The following is a 15356-nucleotide window of genomic DNA, read 5'->3' as shown; positions in this document are numbered from 1 at the left end:
ACACCTACAAAAGAAAGTCATCACTCCCGAGCAGATGGAGGCTGCGCAGGCAAACGGCACTGTGGCGACCGCGCGGGCAAAATGCGACGCAGGTCACGCTGGGAGAATTTGCGATGGTACATCGTCCCTTCCCTTTCTCCTCCTACTCCGTCCCTTCCCCGTGGAGATGGAGATGCTGATGGTGGTGTGCAGCTACTTTTATTAAAATCTATATATGTTGTTGGTACGTGTGCAGGCTATCTCATTTCTGCGGAGGGTGGCTTTCTCATGCTATGCCCAACCTCAGTCCCAAGGAAAACCCTCGCCCTTCCACACGGTATACTAAAGACCTAAGCTGGAATCAAGCACCCATTGTCCTCGGAAGGGATCCAAAATATGGTGGTTTGGGTGCGAACGGCACGATTAGTACATGATTTAATTAATTATTAATTATTTTAAAAATAAAATATATTAAAATAATTTTATTTTTTTAAAAAAATATCATTTAACCGTTTAAAAAATATGTGTGTGAAAAACGAGAGAATCTGAGATAATAAATAGGAGAGCCGAACGTGGCCTTCGTCCCTATAATGGCCAACGTAGTTTAGTTTTGGCTGAGGCTGGCAGGTACCTGGGGTTATTTAAATGAAATTTACTCTATGATCTTTGTTAGCTTTTAGAAGTTAAGTTAATGACTTCAAATGCATGCTATGATAAAAAAACATGAAATCTCTCCCAATATTACATCAAACAAGAGATTGAACAATCATACAACCTCATCTTTCGGCTTTTGCTCATGCTTACAAGTCAAAACTTAAATTTTCAATTTTAAATTTCAAGTTAGCTTTGATGTTTTTATTGTAGTTTATTTTTTACCTTTGGCTTTTAGATCGCTATGAATACGTATATAAAAGTTTTATGTATAAATTACTTTCTGTTTACAAATATGTCATTTGAATTTTTTTCAAGACGCTCAGAAATTGCCTGATAAACATAGGTATAGCATTAACTTACTTACAACTTATTAGGCCATGTACAATGGCTATTATTAGTTGTCTCTCTCCATGGTCACATGAGCAAATATGCTACCATAGAGAAAAGAGAGGTGATGAAAGAGAAAAATTGTGATTATGCATGACAATAACTTAGAGTCGACTTTTGACATTTATTTAAAAATTTTATTTACATGAGATAGATTAAAAGATAATGAAAATATTTTATTGTATTATTAAAGAAATCGTATCCGACTCTATCTTTGTACATACGCTTATAAAATAAGTTAATGTCACTGGCGTAGATAATGAAAGAGTTAATACTAGGTTCTACCTTTAATAATACCTCATAGAGACTTGTTATGTTACAGTTATAAAATTAAACATATAAAATATATTTAAATTTTTTAATATAGAACAAATCATAGCAGAATAAACTACGAAGAATGCAATATTCCGTAATGACACCTACTACTTAGGGGTTGTTTGAATCCAGAGACTTTTTTTTAGTCCGTTGTCACATCGGATATTTGAACATTAATTAGAAGTATTAAATATAAACTGATAACAAAACTAATTACATAAATAAAAACTATAAAACGAAATTTTTAAGCCTAATTAATCCATGATCAGTAAATGTTTACTGTAGCATCATATTCGCTAATCATAGACTAATTATGCTCAATAGATTCGTCTCGTAAAATAGTCCAGAGTATGAGGTGAATTTTATTAATAATCTATATTTAATTCTTCTAATTAGTGTCTAAATATTAGATAAGGCATAAACTAGAAAAAAAAGTCGGACGAAAACGAACTCCCCCGCAGAACACACCTCAGCGGGCGTACACCAGCTCTAACTCGTCACTGACACGTGGGACCTCCTACTCCGCTAGGGAGCAGTTGTCGATACACGCCAAACCTCTCACAGAATCCGAGCCGTTCATCAACAAAACCAACGGGCCAAAAGTGGCCGTGATGACACGTGGCCCCGAACTGCCAGTCAAACTCGGGCTACTCCACTCCCCCTTGTCGGGAGTTCGGTTCGGACCCACTCACCCAGCGACACGACACGAGACCTCCTTCTGGGGAAGAGGGACACGCGGCCGATCTCCCGCCGTCCGTTCCCGCGACATCCTACCTGTCCTGCGCGAACCGGACGGCCCAGATCGATCCACGTCCTCCCTTCTCGATGCACGCGCTGGACTCCTCCTCGTCCAGCTCCTGCATTCCCGTCTCGACCCGTGAATCGTCAGATCGCCTCTCTTCGCGATGCCTCGGCGGCGGCGCCGGCGCGGCGACCTCGCCTGCGCGGCGGTGGCGGTCGCAGCGGTGGTGGCGGCGGCCGCGGCGGCGGGCGGAGGCGATGGCGGCGCGGACTTCGACTACCGGAAGCTGTCGGGGATCATAATCCCCGGGTTCGCGTCGACGCAGCTGCGCGCGTGGTCTGTGCTGGATTGCCCCTACTCGCCTTTCGACTTCAACCCCCTCGACTCCGTCTGGCTCGACACCGCCAAGGTGAAAGCCCCCCGATCCGTACCGTTCTTCTCGTGATCTTCAGAAAGCTACTTTCCTGGTGGTGATTACTGTTGTTTTTTTGAATTTGTATATGCGTTTGCTCTTATTAGGATTCGTTTGTTTGTTTTCTGTGATATGCTGATGTATCAAAGTAATTTGAGATGAGCCATCAGCCAGATGCGTGTGTGCAAACGAGATGCCTGCATACTTGCCTGTTTTGAGTGACCATCTAGTTACAGATTTGGTAATATTTTAGGACTAAATCGGTTGTATGTGCTACGTAAACCATGCTAAAACTAGTGACATGTTCAACTTCAGTTAGAGAGGTTTATCATTACTTCAGTAGAAAGGGCTATTAGTAAACTGCGGTTGGTTGGTGCTGTTTTCTGCAAGGCCTCGTCTGGCCTAATTGGATAATCTGTGCAACGAACAAACTGACAGATTCTATATTATCTTCATGTAGGTGTTCCTATTTAAGTATTTGTTAGGTTTCCCCCCTGAATAGTAATACCCTTTCCATATTCATACTTGACTACTTGTGACTTAATCTGGCTCATGGTGCAGCTTTTGTCTGCTGTTAATTGCTGGCTCAAATGCATGCTGCTTGACCCTTACAATCAGACAGATCACCCAGAGTGCAAGTCAAGGCCTGACAGTGGCCTTTCTGCGATTACAGAATTAGACCCTGGTTATATAACAGGTAAGTTATATGCCTTGCTTAATTGTCCTTGGTACTGACTGGATTCTCTAATTTTAAGTACAAGTATGTTGCACAAAGTGTCTACGATGTGATAGATTGTGATTTATGCTCATCTGTCATCTCTTAAGTCTGGGTACCCCTGTGGGGAAGAAAGAAAGAAAATGTAGTTTGTTTTTGCACATCAACTCATGCACAATGGAAAAAAAACATCAATGGCAAGTGAGGCAGACAATATTTGTCATCAGATCTAACAGTTTGCAGGTGGTATGGAGCAGTAGGGCAAGGCCCATTTCGCCAGTTGTAGACTGGTAGTCATTCACCAGGAACATGCCCCTTTCCTAGTTTTGACTTGGAGCTTAAGTCATGAGCAAAATTCTGTGCGCTTTTGCCTTGAGAGCGTTTGCCTCATTTGCTCGAAATACAGATATTAGTACAAAAGAGACAAACAACTGTTCTGTCTTAATCTGATGCACATGACATTTAGCAATTGGACAACTGGAGTATCTTACATGTTCCCAGTCATTCTCAAGCTTTTGTACATCAGTAATGGATATTTTCATTAGAATAATAATAGTATTAGCTAGGTTATATTGTGTACTCATGTTCACTAGTAAACTATGGAACTCCCTATCTCAATCATCCACAAAGAACAAAAAAATGATTAGCCATAAAAGGGACTTTTACTAATTTGGTTTTATTGGCCAAGGTTTCAGGTCCTCTTTCCTCAGTGTGGAAAGAATGGGTCAAATGGTGTGTAGAATTTGGTATTGAAGCTAATGCTATTATCGCTGTTCCATACGATTGGAGGCTGCCCCCTTCGATGCTGGAGGAGAGGGATCTGTACTTCCACAAATTAAAGTTTGTAATACTTTACTTCTCATGTCGCGTAGCAATCAATTCCCGCACTGCTCGTAGGCTTTTCGATATTATTTGATATTTTGGAAATAACTGAGTACAGTGTTTATATAATCAATGATCTTGCATATTTTCCATTCTGAGCACATCCTTACTCCCTAGCATGGGTGCAAAAATGCTTTTAAATTGTATCAACCAAAATATACTCACTTTTTTTTACTTTCCACACCATCAAAATTTTGGCCAACTTCAAGCACAACTAATAGTAGTATCACAAATACAAAGCTAGTTTCCTTTGGTGTGCATGCAAGCTAAAACTGATAGACCATGTTTTTTTTTTTCACTTTTTACGGCATCATTTTCACTTGATTTTGAATGTAGTTTCCTTAAATTTTATACAATACTTGATGATGATACAAGGATACTGGGGAAATTCATTGTTATATGCTGAGGGATGTGGGTGTTTTGATGCTCACAGTCCTTTTCAGCGCAGGTTAACTTTTGAAACTGCATTGAAACTTCGAGGAGGGCCTTCTTTAGTGTTTGCTCATTCCATGGGTAATAACGTGTTTCGCTACTTCCTGGAATGGTTGAAACTAGAAATCGCTCCCAAGCACTATATCCGATGGCTTGATGAACACATACATGCATACTTTGCAGTTGGTACGTAAACCAGGAGGAATCTTAATTCATCAACATCACTGTCTATCAGTATCATTTTTTCCATTTTCCCATGCTTTCAGGTGCACCTCTTCTTGGTTCTACTGAAGCAGTTAAAGCTGCTCTTTCTGGAGCAACATTTGGTCTTCCAGTCAGCGAGGTCAGTCTTTATGAGTTATATTTTTTCAATAATGTGTCCTCCTTTGCCATCAGGAGACTATATTTCTGATATTATGAATTTACAGCTTATGGATTTTAAGTATGCCGTTCAATACTAAATGTTTTTTATTTCCTTGTTGTATGCACTAGATTTAGTGGGGATTCTTTTGCCTATTGTTTACTATGTTCCTGATCTTTCTAAGAGTACTGTTTCGATTTCCTTTCATCCCTTCTACTAGATGTGCAAGGGAACATTTGTTTGCACTGTTGGAGATAACAGTGACTTACCTCTCATAGCGATTCATATGGCCAGGTCGTGTGCCACGACCATGCTAGTTTATGTGTCAGTTAGGGAAGTTGTTTGTTGGCTTAGCATCTCGATGTACAAGTTTCTCTCCCTGCAAATAACACCTAGCGTGTTGAATCCCAGCTCTCTTCAAGTACCTATTATATATTTTAGATACTACAGCTAAGAATACTAAATGTTGTTACATCATATGCCATCCTAGTACTATAATGTCTTACACATCTAGAATTGCTTATATTGTTTTCAGGGAACAGCACGGCTGATGTTTAATGCATTTGGTTCATCTTTATGGCTTATGCCATTCTCAGAATATTGCAAAGCTGATAATATATATTGGAAGCATTTCTTTGAGGGAAAAGGAGGTTGCCACCACAGACAGCAATGTGATGAAATGGAGTATAGGTCTGATTACTCAGGATGGCCCACAAACCTTGTCAGCATCGAAGTTCCTACAGTCCGAGGTTCTTTGTTGATATCTCTTCCTAGCTTTCAGTTTGGTGACAAATGACCTACTAATTGAAAAGGCTAGCGCACATGCGCTCGTGCGCGATAATTTGTTGGAGGCCTAAATATGAATATGCGAGGAATCCGCCAGAGGCCCAAGTAGGAAAAGATAGTGGTGGCTTTTTCGAATCAGGCTGATAGGCTAATGGAGGATATAGTCCATGTAACCCTTTAGGCCCATTTGAACATTGTCATTATATTTTTTAAAAAATACTTATTCATTTGCTAAATGTTTAGGTACCAAAATATTTATACGTATAAAGTTCAGATGTATAAAATTTCTATATATAGATATTTTTGTAATTAAGTTATATGTATGAAGTTCGTTAAATAAATTATATAAAGTTTTTGTCATTACAGGTAAACTTGTTTCAATGTAGCAGGTCTACCTTTTCTGACATTTTCTGTTTCTCTCTGGCAGATATGGAAGCATACCCATCCGTTATGGATACAACTGAGAACATAACTTCTAGCATGGAATGTGGAAAGCCAACTCTATTGTCATTTTCTGCCAGGGAGGTTTCAGATGGGACCCTGTTTAAAACCATTAAGGATTGGGATCCTCAGAGTGTTGGGCTTCTCCATCAGCTTGAGAAGTGAGTTTGCGATTTTATATGCGCCAGTGCTTCTACATTGTAAATTGCAACTCACAATTTTACATACATGTTATCTTCAAAATAAACTACCAAATTTCATGTTTGCTATGCTTATGGAAGTGAATGTGTGCACTTTAATTAGATTGTATATAATCCTCTCATTTTGAGCTGTGTTGATCTCAGGTACTACCAGGGTGATCCTGTCCTTAATCCCCTCACGCCCTGGGAGAGACCCCCAATAAAGAATGTCTTCTGCATATATGGGATTGATTCAAAGACTGAGGTATAATTGTGGGTTTTTCTCTGGTTGTTAAAACTTTTACTTTTAACTTGCTTCGAATCACATTACCATCCACCAATTTGTGGCCTTTTTTCATCAAGCAGGTAGGCTATTATTTTGCACCAAGTGGCAAACCATATCCAGATAACTGGATAATAACTGATATTCTTTATGAATTTGAAGGGTCTCTACTATCAAGGCAGGTATCATACATCTTATGTTGAAAAGTCTTGCACTCTTGTGTTCAATTCTCTTGAAATATCCATTATATGTCTTTATGGGGGCTGTTTGGATGACATACTCAAATTTCCTAAGATCGCCATACCTTTTTAGCTAACATGCCTAACTTATGGCCAACAAAATTGAAGTCACACTTTAGCTAGGATAGTGTAAACTTGCCACACTTTTATGAGGCAATGACGTGTGGAACCCTTATAATGATGAAAGAATCTTGCCAGAAGTATGGCACGAACCAAACAGATGCCTAACTTAAGGTGTGGCATGCTGAGGCAAATTGTGGCAATGAACCAAACAACCTATGTCTGCTTCTTGTGAAGATACTTGTATAGTATTTTTTTTTGCTTCAAGTTGGTTTATTTCATCCGGAATGTCAATAAGAGTTATATGCATTTACCAATACTAGTGGTGGAGTTTATAATTCGTTAATCTAGCTTCAGTTCATTGATAATTTGATTGAACAAAGATCCTAAGAAGTTTCCATGGTTTCTAATGGTAATTAGTGCAGATAATTGCTTTTTGTGCACTTGTTTTGTTGTAAAATACTGACATTTGTACCTTTGAGATTTGATGAGTTAAACAATTCTGATCTGACCAACTATTTATCTGGTCACATTTGATATGCCTTTTGTTTTAGAATGTATAGTAACAATTTATTCTTACCAGATCAGGTAATTCTGTTACCGGGAAGCCCAACAATTCAAGCGGAGATGGAACGGTATGTACTACTATGATAACCTCTTAGGTCAATTCAATGTCTTGAGGTGAACAGGCAAGACTTTGTGGCAGGTATCCTACAATTCCCTCTCATGGTGCAAGAATTGGCTTGGGCCAAAAGTGAACATAACAAGGGCTCCACAGGTATCTAATGTTCCTAGTGATATGATCCTCAGTGGAGGGGCTTGAGGCCTCACTATTAGTTTGTTGGGTTAATAGAACCATTGACTGTTTTTCTTGTAGTATGTCACAATGTTAGTGCGACTTTCCTACTTTGTGCATCCTACTCTTTTTTGCAGGCAGAACATGATGGATCTGATTTACAAACAAGGATGAATGTCAATCACCACGAAGGCCATGGCATACTTCCAAACATGACGAGGACTCCACATGTGAAGTACATAACATACTTTGAAGATGCTGAAAGCATTCCAGGATGGAGAACAGCTGTCTGGGAGCTTGATAAAGGTGCAGATCTTCATTTGTTTTATCCAATTTGTTTCATATTTCTGTCTAAACATGTTTCCTTATACCAGCTTTATGCCTTGCTACAAGGGAATTAGAGAACCCTGTATACGTTCGTGCTTTAGGGGTTGTTTAGATGGGGCTAAACTTTTTAGTCCCATGTCACATCCGATGTTTTGACACTAATTTAAAGTATTAAACATAGACTAATAAAGAAACTAATTTCATAAATGAGTGGTAATTCACGAGACAAATTTTTTAAGCTTAATTAATCCATAATTAGAGCATGTTTACTGTAGCATCACATAGGCTAATCATGGATTAATTAGGCTTAATAGATTTGTCTCGCGAATTAGTCCAAGATTATGGATGGATTTTATTAATAGTCTACGTTTACTATTTATAATAAGCGCTCAAACATTCGATGAGACAAGTGACTAATTTTTAGTCCCTTGTCCCAAACACCACCTTAGAATATGCATATATTTACAGTTATTTAGGGGTAATATTTGTGCATGGCCACTAACTCCATATAAAACATGCAATCTTCGCTGAAGTTTAATTATTCCTACAACACTCATTCTGAATGCTATTATTTTAACAGCAAATCACAGGAATATTGTTAGGATGCCGGTGCTGATGCGTGAGTTGTGGCTTGAAATGTGGCATGACATGCACCCTGATGCGAAATCGAAATTTGTGACGAAAGGTGTGTTTCAGTTTCAACTCCTATGACTTGAAATATGAACCACTCTGCATTTGATTTAACTTCCAAAGTGCATAAACAGCTTTCCGAGGCCCATTGAGAAATGAAGATTGCCACTGGGACTATGCAAAAGCTCGATGTGGCTTTCCAGAACACTGTGAATATAGGTCTGCAACTCATTTATCCATTTTTCCTTTGCTATTATCTTTTTCCGTTATCGTTAAAATTGAAGATTCTGGTGACTGTATGCCAGGTACACATTTGGTGATGTCCATCTAGGAATGAGCTGCAAGCTGAAAAATTCATCAACTAACCTCCTTCAACAATATCTCTGAAGTATGCGCCCTTCAATTTATTGATGTTTGGTGTTTTATGTCCCTCGTAGACTCTTAACTTCGTGTAGTGTTGTATTGTGGTGCAGAATTCTTCTGGATCAATTTTTAGGGTTATGAAATACTCAGTGGGGACTGAACCGAGGATAAAAACGGGTTCGACCAGAAACAGGTGAACATGTACTGTTAGTCTTATAGCCATGATGATTTTCATCTTGCCTAGCAGCCGGCGTATTCTGTTTCCCTTTTCTTTTTTTGAAGATTTTGCTGATAATTCTGATCGAAGTGCTACATTTTTTTAACCAACCTTTTGGGTTGAAGATGGAGATTAGGATATTGCTAGGACATTGGATGGCAGTTGTAGAAGTGTTTCCAATTTTCTGAAGGCCCATGACCATGACCATGCGACCGCAAAGATGTATATAGTACGAGTAAATGTTAACTTTTGGACAATAAAGTTCTCTTGATTCACGGTCTGGGAAGGCTCGCTCTACCTGTTTTTGTTTCCCCTTAAAGACGCATACTCCCTCCATCCAAAAAAAAAAAAAATTCTTCGGTTTTCGTGTCCAACGTTTGACCGTCCGTTTTATTTGAAAAATTTTCAGGAAATTAGAAAAAAATTAGTTACACGTAAAATATTATTTATGATTTATCATCTAATAAAAACAAAAATATCAATTATAATTTTTTTAATAAGACGGAGAGTTAAAAGTTATAGATAAAAAGTGAAAAATGTTCTGCAATACGATTAATTGGTGCCAACTGCCACATGCGTGAATGATTTCTTTCAAAGGTAAGCTTTACTGCGTACTCGCGGGTACTATGGATTTATTCCACTTCAATTGCGGCGCAGTGGCGCAATGATTATGGATTTATGGGCAATCTCAGTGCATGGTCTTTTCCTCTTCATGATTTACTCCGTTTATTTCGGATAAAAATAATTTAAGAGTTGCTTCTTGGAGTGCCTGTGTTCCCAGAGAGGCTAACAACTCTAAAATATGAATTTTTAACCTTAAATTTGGAGAAGATTTTGTTTTTTAGTTTATTTTCCAGCCTTGTAGACAGATAGTAACATGAGTATAAATTTTTATTTAAAAAATATTTTTATTTAGAAATATGTTATTTAGTTTTTTTCTTGAATACGTGTGGATAGCTTGAAATCTGGAACACAGGGAGTAAACTCAACCAAGCTAAATATTCAACATTGTTAAGGAATTTTGGTGCCAATTTAGTTTGAAGCCATAAAAATTGGCACTACTAAAACTTTAACAGTTTCCATTTGGTTTGTTGTAATTTATTAAACCAAATGGAAACTGTCAAAGTTTTGATATGACCAAATAGTGCAATTGTTGTAAATGGCTTACAGGCGACCATTTCATAAATTGGTAGCGTTAGCAAGCCAAACATCCTCTCAAAACTTTGCGCAAACAAATTTTTTTGGCCTTATGCATGCATTTTTCTTTTATTGTCATCAATCCAACACAGTATACGAACTGAACTCTGTTGTACCTATCTATAAATGGCCCTTGGACGTGACTGCTTATTGGCTGTGTTTTTTATAATATTTTATTTTTATAGATATTTAATAGCGTAAACGATAAAATTAACTATCCTAGAGTTATTAATCTATCTTTATGATAAAATTAATTGTATAAAGTTGTCAATTATTTTATAATAGATGATAAATCTGCCAATAGAAACTATTTTATAGAAATATGTTTAATAGTTAAAAACATGTTAAAAAACACGAGAAAAAAACAAAATTCAAAACGAGAAGCTCCTGGCTGTCAGCCATGTTGCAAAGTCAAAAACGTACATATCGTTGAGACCGGCGTTGCTTGTTGTTGACTCTCCAGAGGAGAACCGAAGACTCTAGAGACAAGTCAGCTTTCTCCTCATGTATCGCCCTTTGGTCTTCATGGTTTATTTATAATATAAAAACTAATTTTAATAAAAATTTTATATATATAACTTTAGCGATAAATTTTAATAAAAAATCTAAAAGTTAAACTTTATATTTAATATTATAAATTTAAATTTTGGTTTATACGGGTATAAAGAACGTCGAAAAGAGAGGGTGTTCGTCTCAAACGATCCGGAGAGGCAGGACCCCGCCGAGCCGGAAACACAATCAACCACGCGTGACGCGTGTGTGGTTATCTGACGTGCTCGCCTCGAGCCCGTCTCCTTCTAGAAGATTCCCCTCCCTCCGCGACGCGCTCGGAATCTTCGAGGAAAGCGGCCTCGCACCGGCCCCCTCCCATCCATCGCCACGTCACCCCCATCACCCGATCCGACGGCCATCAAAACCCGCACGCGCCGCGTCCCCCTCCTTCGCGCCTCCAGAAGCTTCCTACATTAATTTCTCTTTAATTAATTTAATCCTCCCTTTCTTATATTTATTTCTCCCTCGTCGTCTCGTCTCCCCTCGCCTTGGTCCAGATCCCACGCGTTTTGCTCGTCTTCTTCCGGCGATTCGGCGTGTTCTTGCTGCGAATCCGAACAAAATTTCTGCGCGATAATGGCGGAGGTAATGGTCGGCCACCTCGATTCGTTTTCCCCGTTTCATTTGTTCGTCCGGCGATTCGTTTATGACGAAGAGAGAAAGATTTGTTGATTGATTTTACTCGAGATCTTACGGGTGTGGTGGTGTGGTGATGGCAGGAAGGATACAAGGTTGTTCTGAACGTGTACGACCTGAGCAACGGGCTCGCGCGGCAGCTCTCCACCTCCTTCCTCGGCAAGCCCATCGAGGCCATATGGTGAGTCGTCGCCGTCTTCGTCGTTCTCCGCAGATCTGGGTGAATCTGATAAAAAACGATTAGGGATTTGGGTTCCAATCCGATTTGATTTGATTTGGTTTGGTTTGTTTCGGGGGTGTAGGCATACGGGCGTGGTGGTGTACGGGAACGAGTACTTCTTCGGCGGCGGGATCCAGTCGCTGCCGGCGGGGAGGACGCCGTACGGGCGGCCGGTGCGGGTGGTGGAGCTGGGCGAGACGCACATCCCGCGGGAGGTGTTCGAGGACTACCTCCGCGACATCTCCCCGCGCTACACGGCGGAGACGTACCGGCTGCTTAGCCACAACTGCAACAACTTCAGCCACGAGGTGGCGCAGTTCCTCGTCGGCGCCGGCATCCCCGACTACATCCTCAAACTCCCCGCCGAGGTCATGTCCAGCCCCATGGGCCCCCTCATCATGCCCATGATTCAGAACCTCGAGTCCACGCTCCGGACCAACGCCGCGCCGCAGGCCACGCAGTTCGTCCCCACCCCCGCCTCCGTCTCCGTGCCGCCGCCGCAGCCGCAGCCAAACAAGCCCAGCTCCGCCGCCAAGTCGTCATCTGACGACGCGAAGCAGCAGAGCGAGGCGGGTGCCGCAGCATCAGCTGACCCGCTCGGCGGCGCGAGGGGGAAGGTGCAGGAGGAGGTGATGCGCGAGTTCGCGGCGATCATGGCGAGCGGGACGCTGCGGGCGAGCGAGGCGGCGGCGCTGGCGATGCGCCGGGTCATGGAGCGCCACGGCAACGCCGCCACCACCATGCAGCAGAGCTAGACGAACTAGACACACACACACCACCATACCATATGTACTAGCGTTCGATGCGTGTCGCAAACTCGCAATTGCTATGAACGATTGCGTAACAAAACGGAGAGGACTAATCGAGTGATTTCTGTAGCGTAACTCTGATTGAGTGATTGTTGTGAACCTGGACTTTTCTGCCTAAATTCGATTCTCGTGCTGTTGTCTGACTAAACTCGCCATCCGATCCGAATATCCGATGGATGATGGATCGATAGATAATATGATCAAATCACGTTACATTTGTGCCTCTGCTTATTTGGTTTTGATCTTTCGGATGTTGATCTAATCGTGGCCCCGATATGTCACTGTGCAGTTCTAAAAGCCAGTTATTTTTCAATTAATAATATATTCGTGCTTAATAGACTTATTATACAATTGATGGTAAGGCTGTACAAGCCGTCACTTAATAATTTCTTGGTTGTAAAAAGGCGAAAGTTTTTGCGTGATATCGCAGGGGAGGATAACTCCTCTTTTTAAGCAGTAGTTAGAGAGACGATGGATGCATTTCAGACCCAAATTTTAAGCTGGAATTATGTACATGTTTTTTTCATAACTTCCTCATCCCAAAATAAAACTCAGGTTTTTTTTTCTAAACTAAACCAACTTCCACATTAAATACATTAATAATCATCCGCCAAACAGTTTATTCATTGATAAGTGACATTTTAGCTTTACTTTTCACCTTATAAATACTTATTGGCGTGGTAGGAATTGAGGTACAAAGAGGATAGCTTATTGTAGTTTATTGTAGTTTATTTTTAGTTGTTTTGAGGTTTTTATTGTAGTTTATTTTTCCTCACATTATAAATACTTACGCTCATAACCAATAATCAAATTTTCCTCACATTTAGAGTTGATTTGAGGTTTTTATTGTAGTTTATTTTTTGTTGTTTACTTTATATCACTAAACATATGTATCCATAAATTATTTGACTATTGTAGCCAGTCATCCCGTTTGCGGCTAGCAAATTCAAATCAGAGGCATGTGTTCACTCTGTTTCACAATATAAAATATTTTATCTTTGTCTAAATTTATGTGAATGTTAATAAATCTAGACACATATATAAATTATAAACGTAGGTAATACAACTTATCCATATTTGATTATTCATATTGCGATTTAGATAATAATCTATAATAGATTCTCTATTCATATCGGTTATTACTCTAACAAAACATACGTAGTAATATTTTTGTAGCAACATTTTCTCACGTTATTATTGCTCTTTTCTCTTAGGACTGTATGTTGAGATATATAAGGAGAAGTGAGAATATTTATATTTAGAATTTTTTTCCTAATATAGATGATGCTATATTATTAGAGGATAATATGAAGGATCTGTTGGATCAACAACATTTTCTAGTATGGAGTATTTGCTGGTGCAACATTTTGGAGGATAATATGGATGAAGTTACTCTTGGTAATGTTCTTAGATGGAGTTAACCGTGAGTATATGTCCCTAAATTGTTAAAGGGAGAGTTTTCTTTTATAAATTTTATATTTGAAACTTTCTTTAAAAATCCAAATCGATTTGTTTTTCAAATTTATTAGCTTTTAAGCCGTACAGAAAACGGCCTAATAAACAGAGAGCTGAAATTGACGAGCAGTGAGCATTATCACTATTAACACCAGCAAGGTGAGACGAGACGTAACCATCCTGAATAAATATTAGTTTCACAATACTTTCTTTATTTTTTTATTTAAGGACGTTAAAGTTTTCATCTACATTTGAATATCTGTGTAAATCAGAAAATTTACATAATTAGCTATTTCATTGTGATTCAGTTTATTGTTACTACACTTTAAATATGAATTATAATTTTATATATTTACACAAATATTTTAGAAAGAATCAACGGTATTAAATAAAAAAATCAGTACTTTATCAACCCAGTCAAGCATAATTCCATCGGCCAAATAAAAATGGTTTGCTTTTGCTTTGTTCGTTTTAACCAATGATCAGCGAAACGTGACAACCCAGTCAAGCATGATTCCATCGCCCAAAGAAAAATGGTTTGCTTTTTCTTTGCTCGTTTTAACTAATCATCAGCCAAACGTGACAGGGGTGGTACAAAAGGGGTTACCCTAATAAATTATTATCGTTGTTTCACCCTTTCGGGCACAGTTTTGTTTTGTCACCTTGACGTTGACGATCCAAACGGGTATAAGGAGCGTTATTGCATTGGTTAGATTTCCTAAAAGCATGGAATAAATACGTTACTGAATAAAATACAAAACGATTACATTATTATCAATAATGTGGATGGTATTTTTTTACATATATATCATTATACGTTGGATAAGTAAAATGATAATGTTCCTTTAGTATGGAGCGTTAGCCCATAGCGCAATAGTAAACTTGTGCACTTACACATAGGGGCGTGTTCGGTAAGGGGCAAGGGGGCAAGAAGAAGCTAGTTATGTAGCGTGAGAAATATAGTAATAGATTAATACATAATTAATTATTAAAAATATAAAATATATTAATATTATCTTTTAAAACAACTTTCCTATATTTAAAAGAACACAATGTTTAACAGTTTAGAAAGCACGCATGCAAAACTAAGAAATCTGGGATAAGATAATAGACTGCCGAACGCGACCATAGTAGTACTTGTTTTGGCTTAGTTATAACAGATAAGCATTTATGAGATTTCCTCTGTTTTGTAATAAACTTTTTATGATTATACCAAAATACAAGTATTTTTAGTAATTCAGATTGCTAATGGTCTCATCAATGAAATCTCATATACATTTAAGATTC

General features: G+C 39.0%; 2 protein-coding genes across 3 annotated transcripts; both read left to right on the top strand.

Moving 5' to 3' along the window:
• The first annotated feature begins 2240 nt into the window (after positions 1-2240).
• On the top strand, positions 2241-9547 carry LOC102717044 (phospholipid--sterol O-acyltransferase). Of its 2 annotated transcripts, XR_005811159.1 has the most exons (17): positions 2241-2486; positions 3051-3186; positions 3900-4044; positions 4535-4704; positions 4785-4861; positions 5415-5628; positions 6093-6267; positions 6451-6550; positions 6652-6746; positions 7451-7502; positions 7574-7645; positions 7801-7969; positions 8571-8675; positions 8755-8839; positions 8926-9008; positions 9094-9176; positions 9326-9547. XR_005811159.1 is itself a non-coding variant. In XM_006649098.3 (16 exons), exons 1-15 carry the CDS (start codon positions 2241-2243, stop codon positions 9005-9007), a joined length of 1923 nt encoding a protein of 640 aa, XP_006649161.2. In that variant the 3' UTR covers position 9008; positions 9094-9547. The 2 variants fall into 2 exon arrangements, 1 of the variants encoding a protein (XP_006649161.2); XM_006649098.3 differs by having other exon boundaries at positions 9094-9547.
• A 1869-nt stretch (positions 9548-11416) lies between these two features.
• On the top strand, positions 11417-12837 carry LOC102713445 (desumoylating isopeptidase 1-like). The gene is made up of 3 exons (XM_040520879.1): positions 11417-11534; positions 11669-11766; positions 11888-12837. The coding sequence occupies exons 1-3, from the start codon at positions 11526-11528 to the stop codon at positions 12558-12560; spliced, it is 780 nt and encodes a 259-aa protein (XP_040376813.1). The 5' UTR covers positions 11417-11525; the 3' UTR covers positions 12561-12837.
• Positions 12838-15356: the final 2519 nt, after the last annotated feature.

This window comes from Oryza brachyantha, chromosome 2 (genome assembly GCF_000231095.2).
Source record: "Oryza brachyantha chromosome 2, ObraRS2, whole genome shotgun sequence".
Classification (NCBI taxonomy): Eukaryota; Viridiplantae; Streptophyta; class Magnoliopsida; order Poales; family Poaceae; genus Oryza; species Oryza brachyantha.
This window is presented reverse-complemented; position numbering and strand designations above follow the sequence as displayed.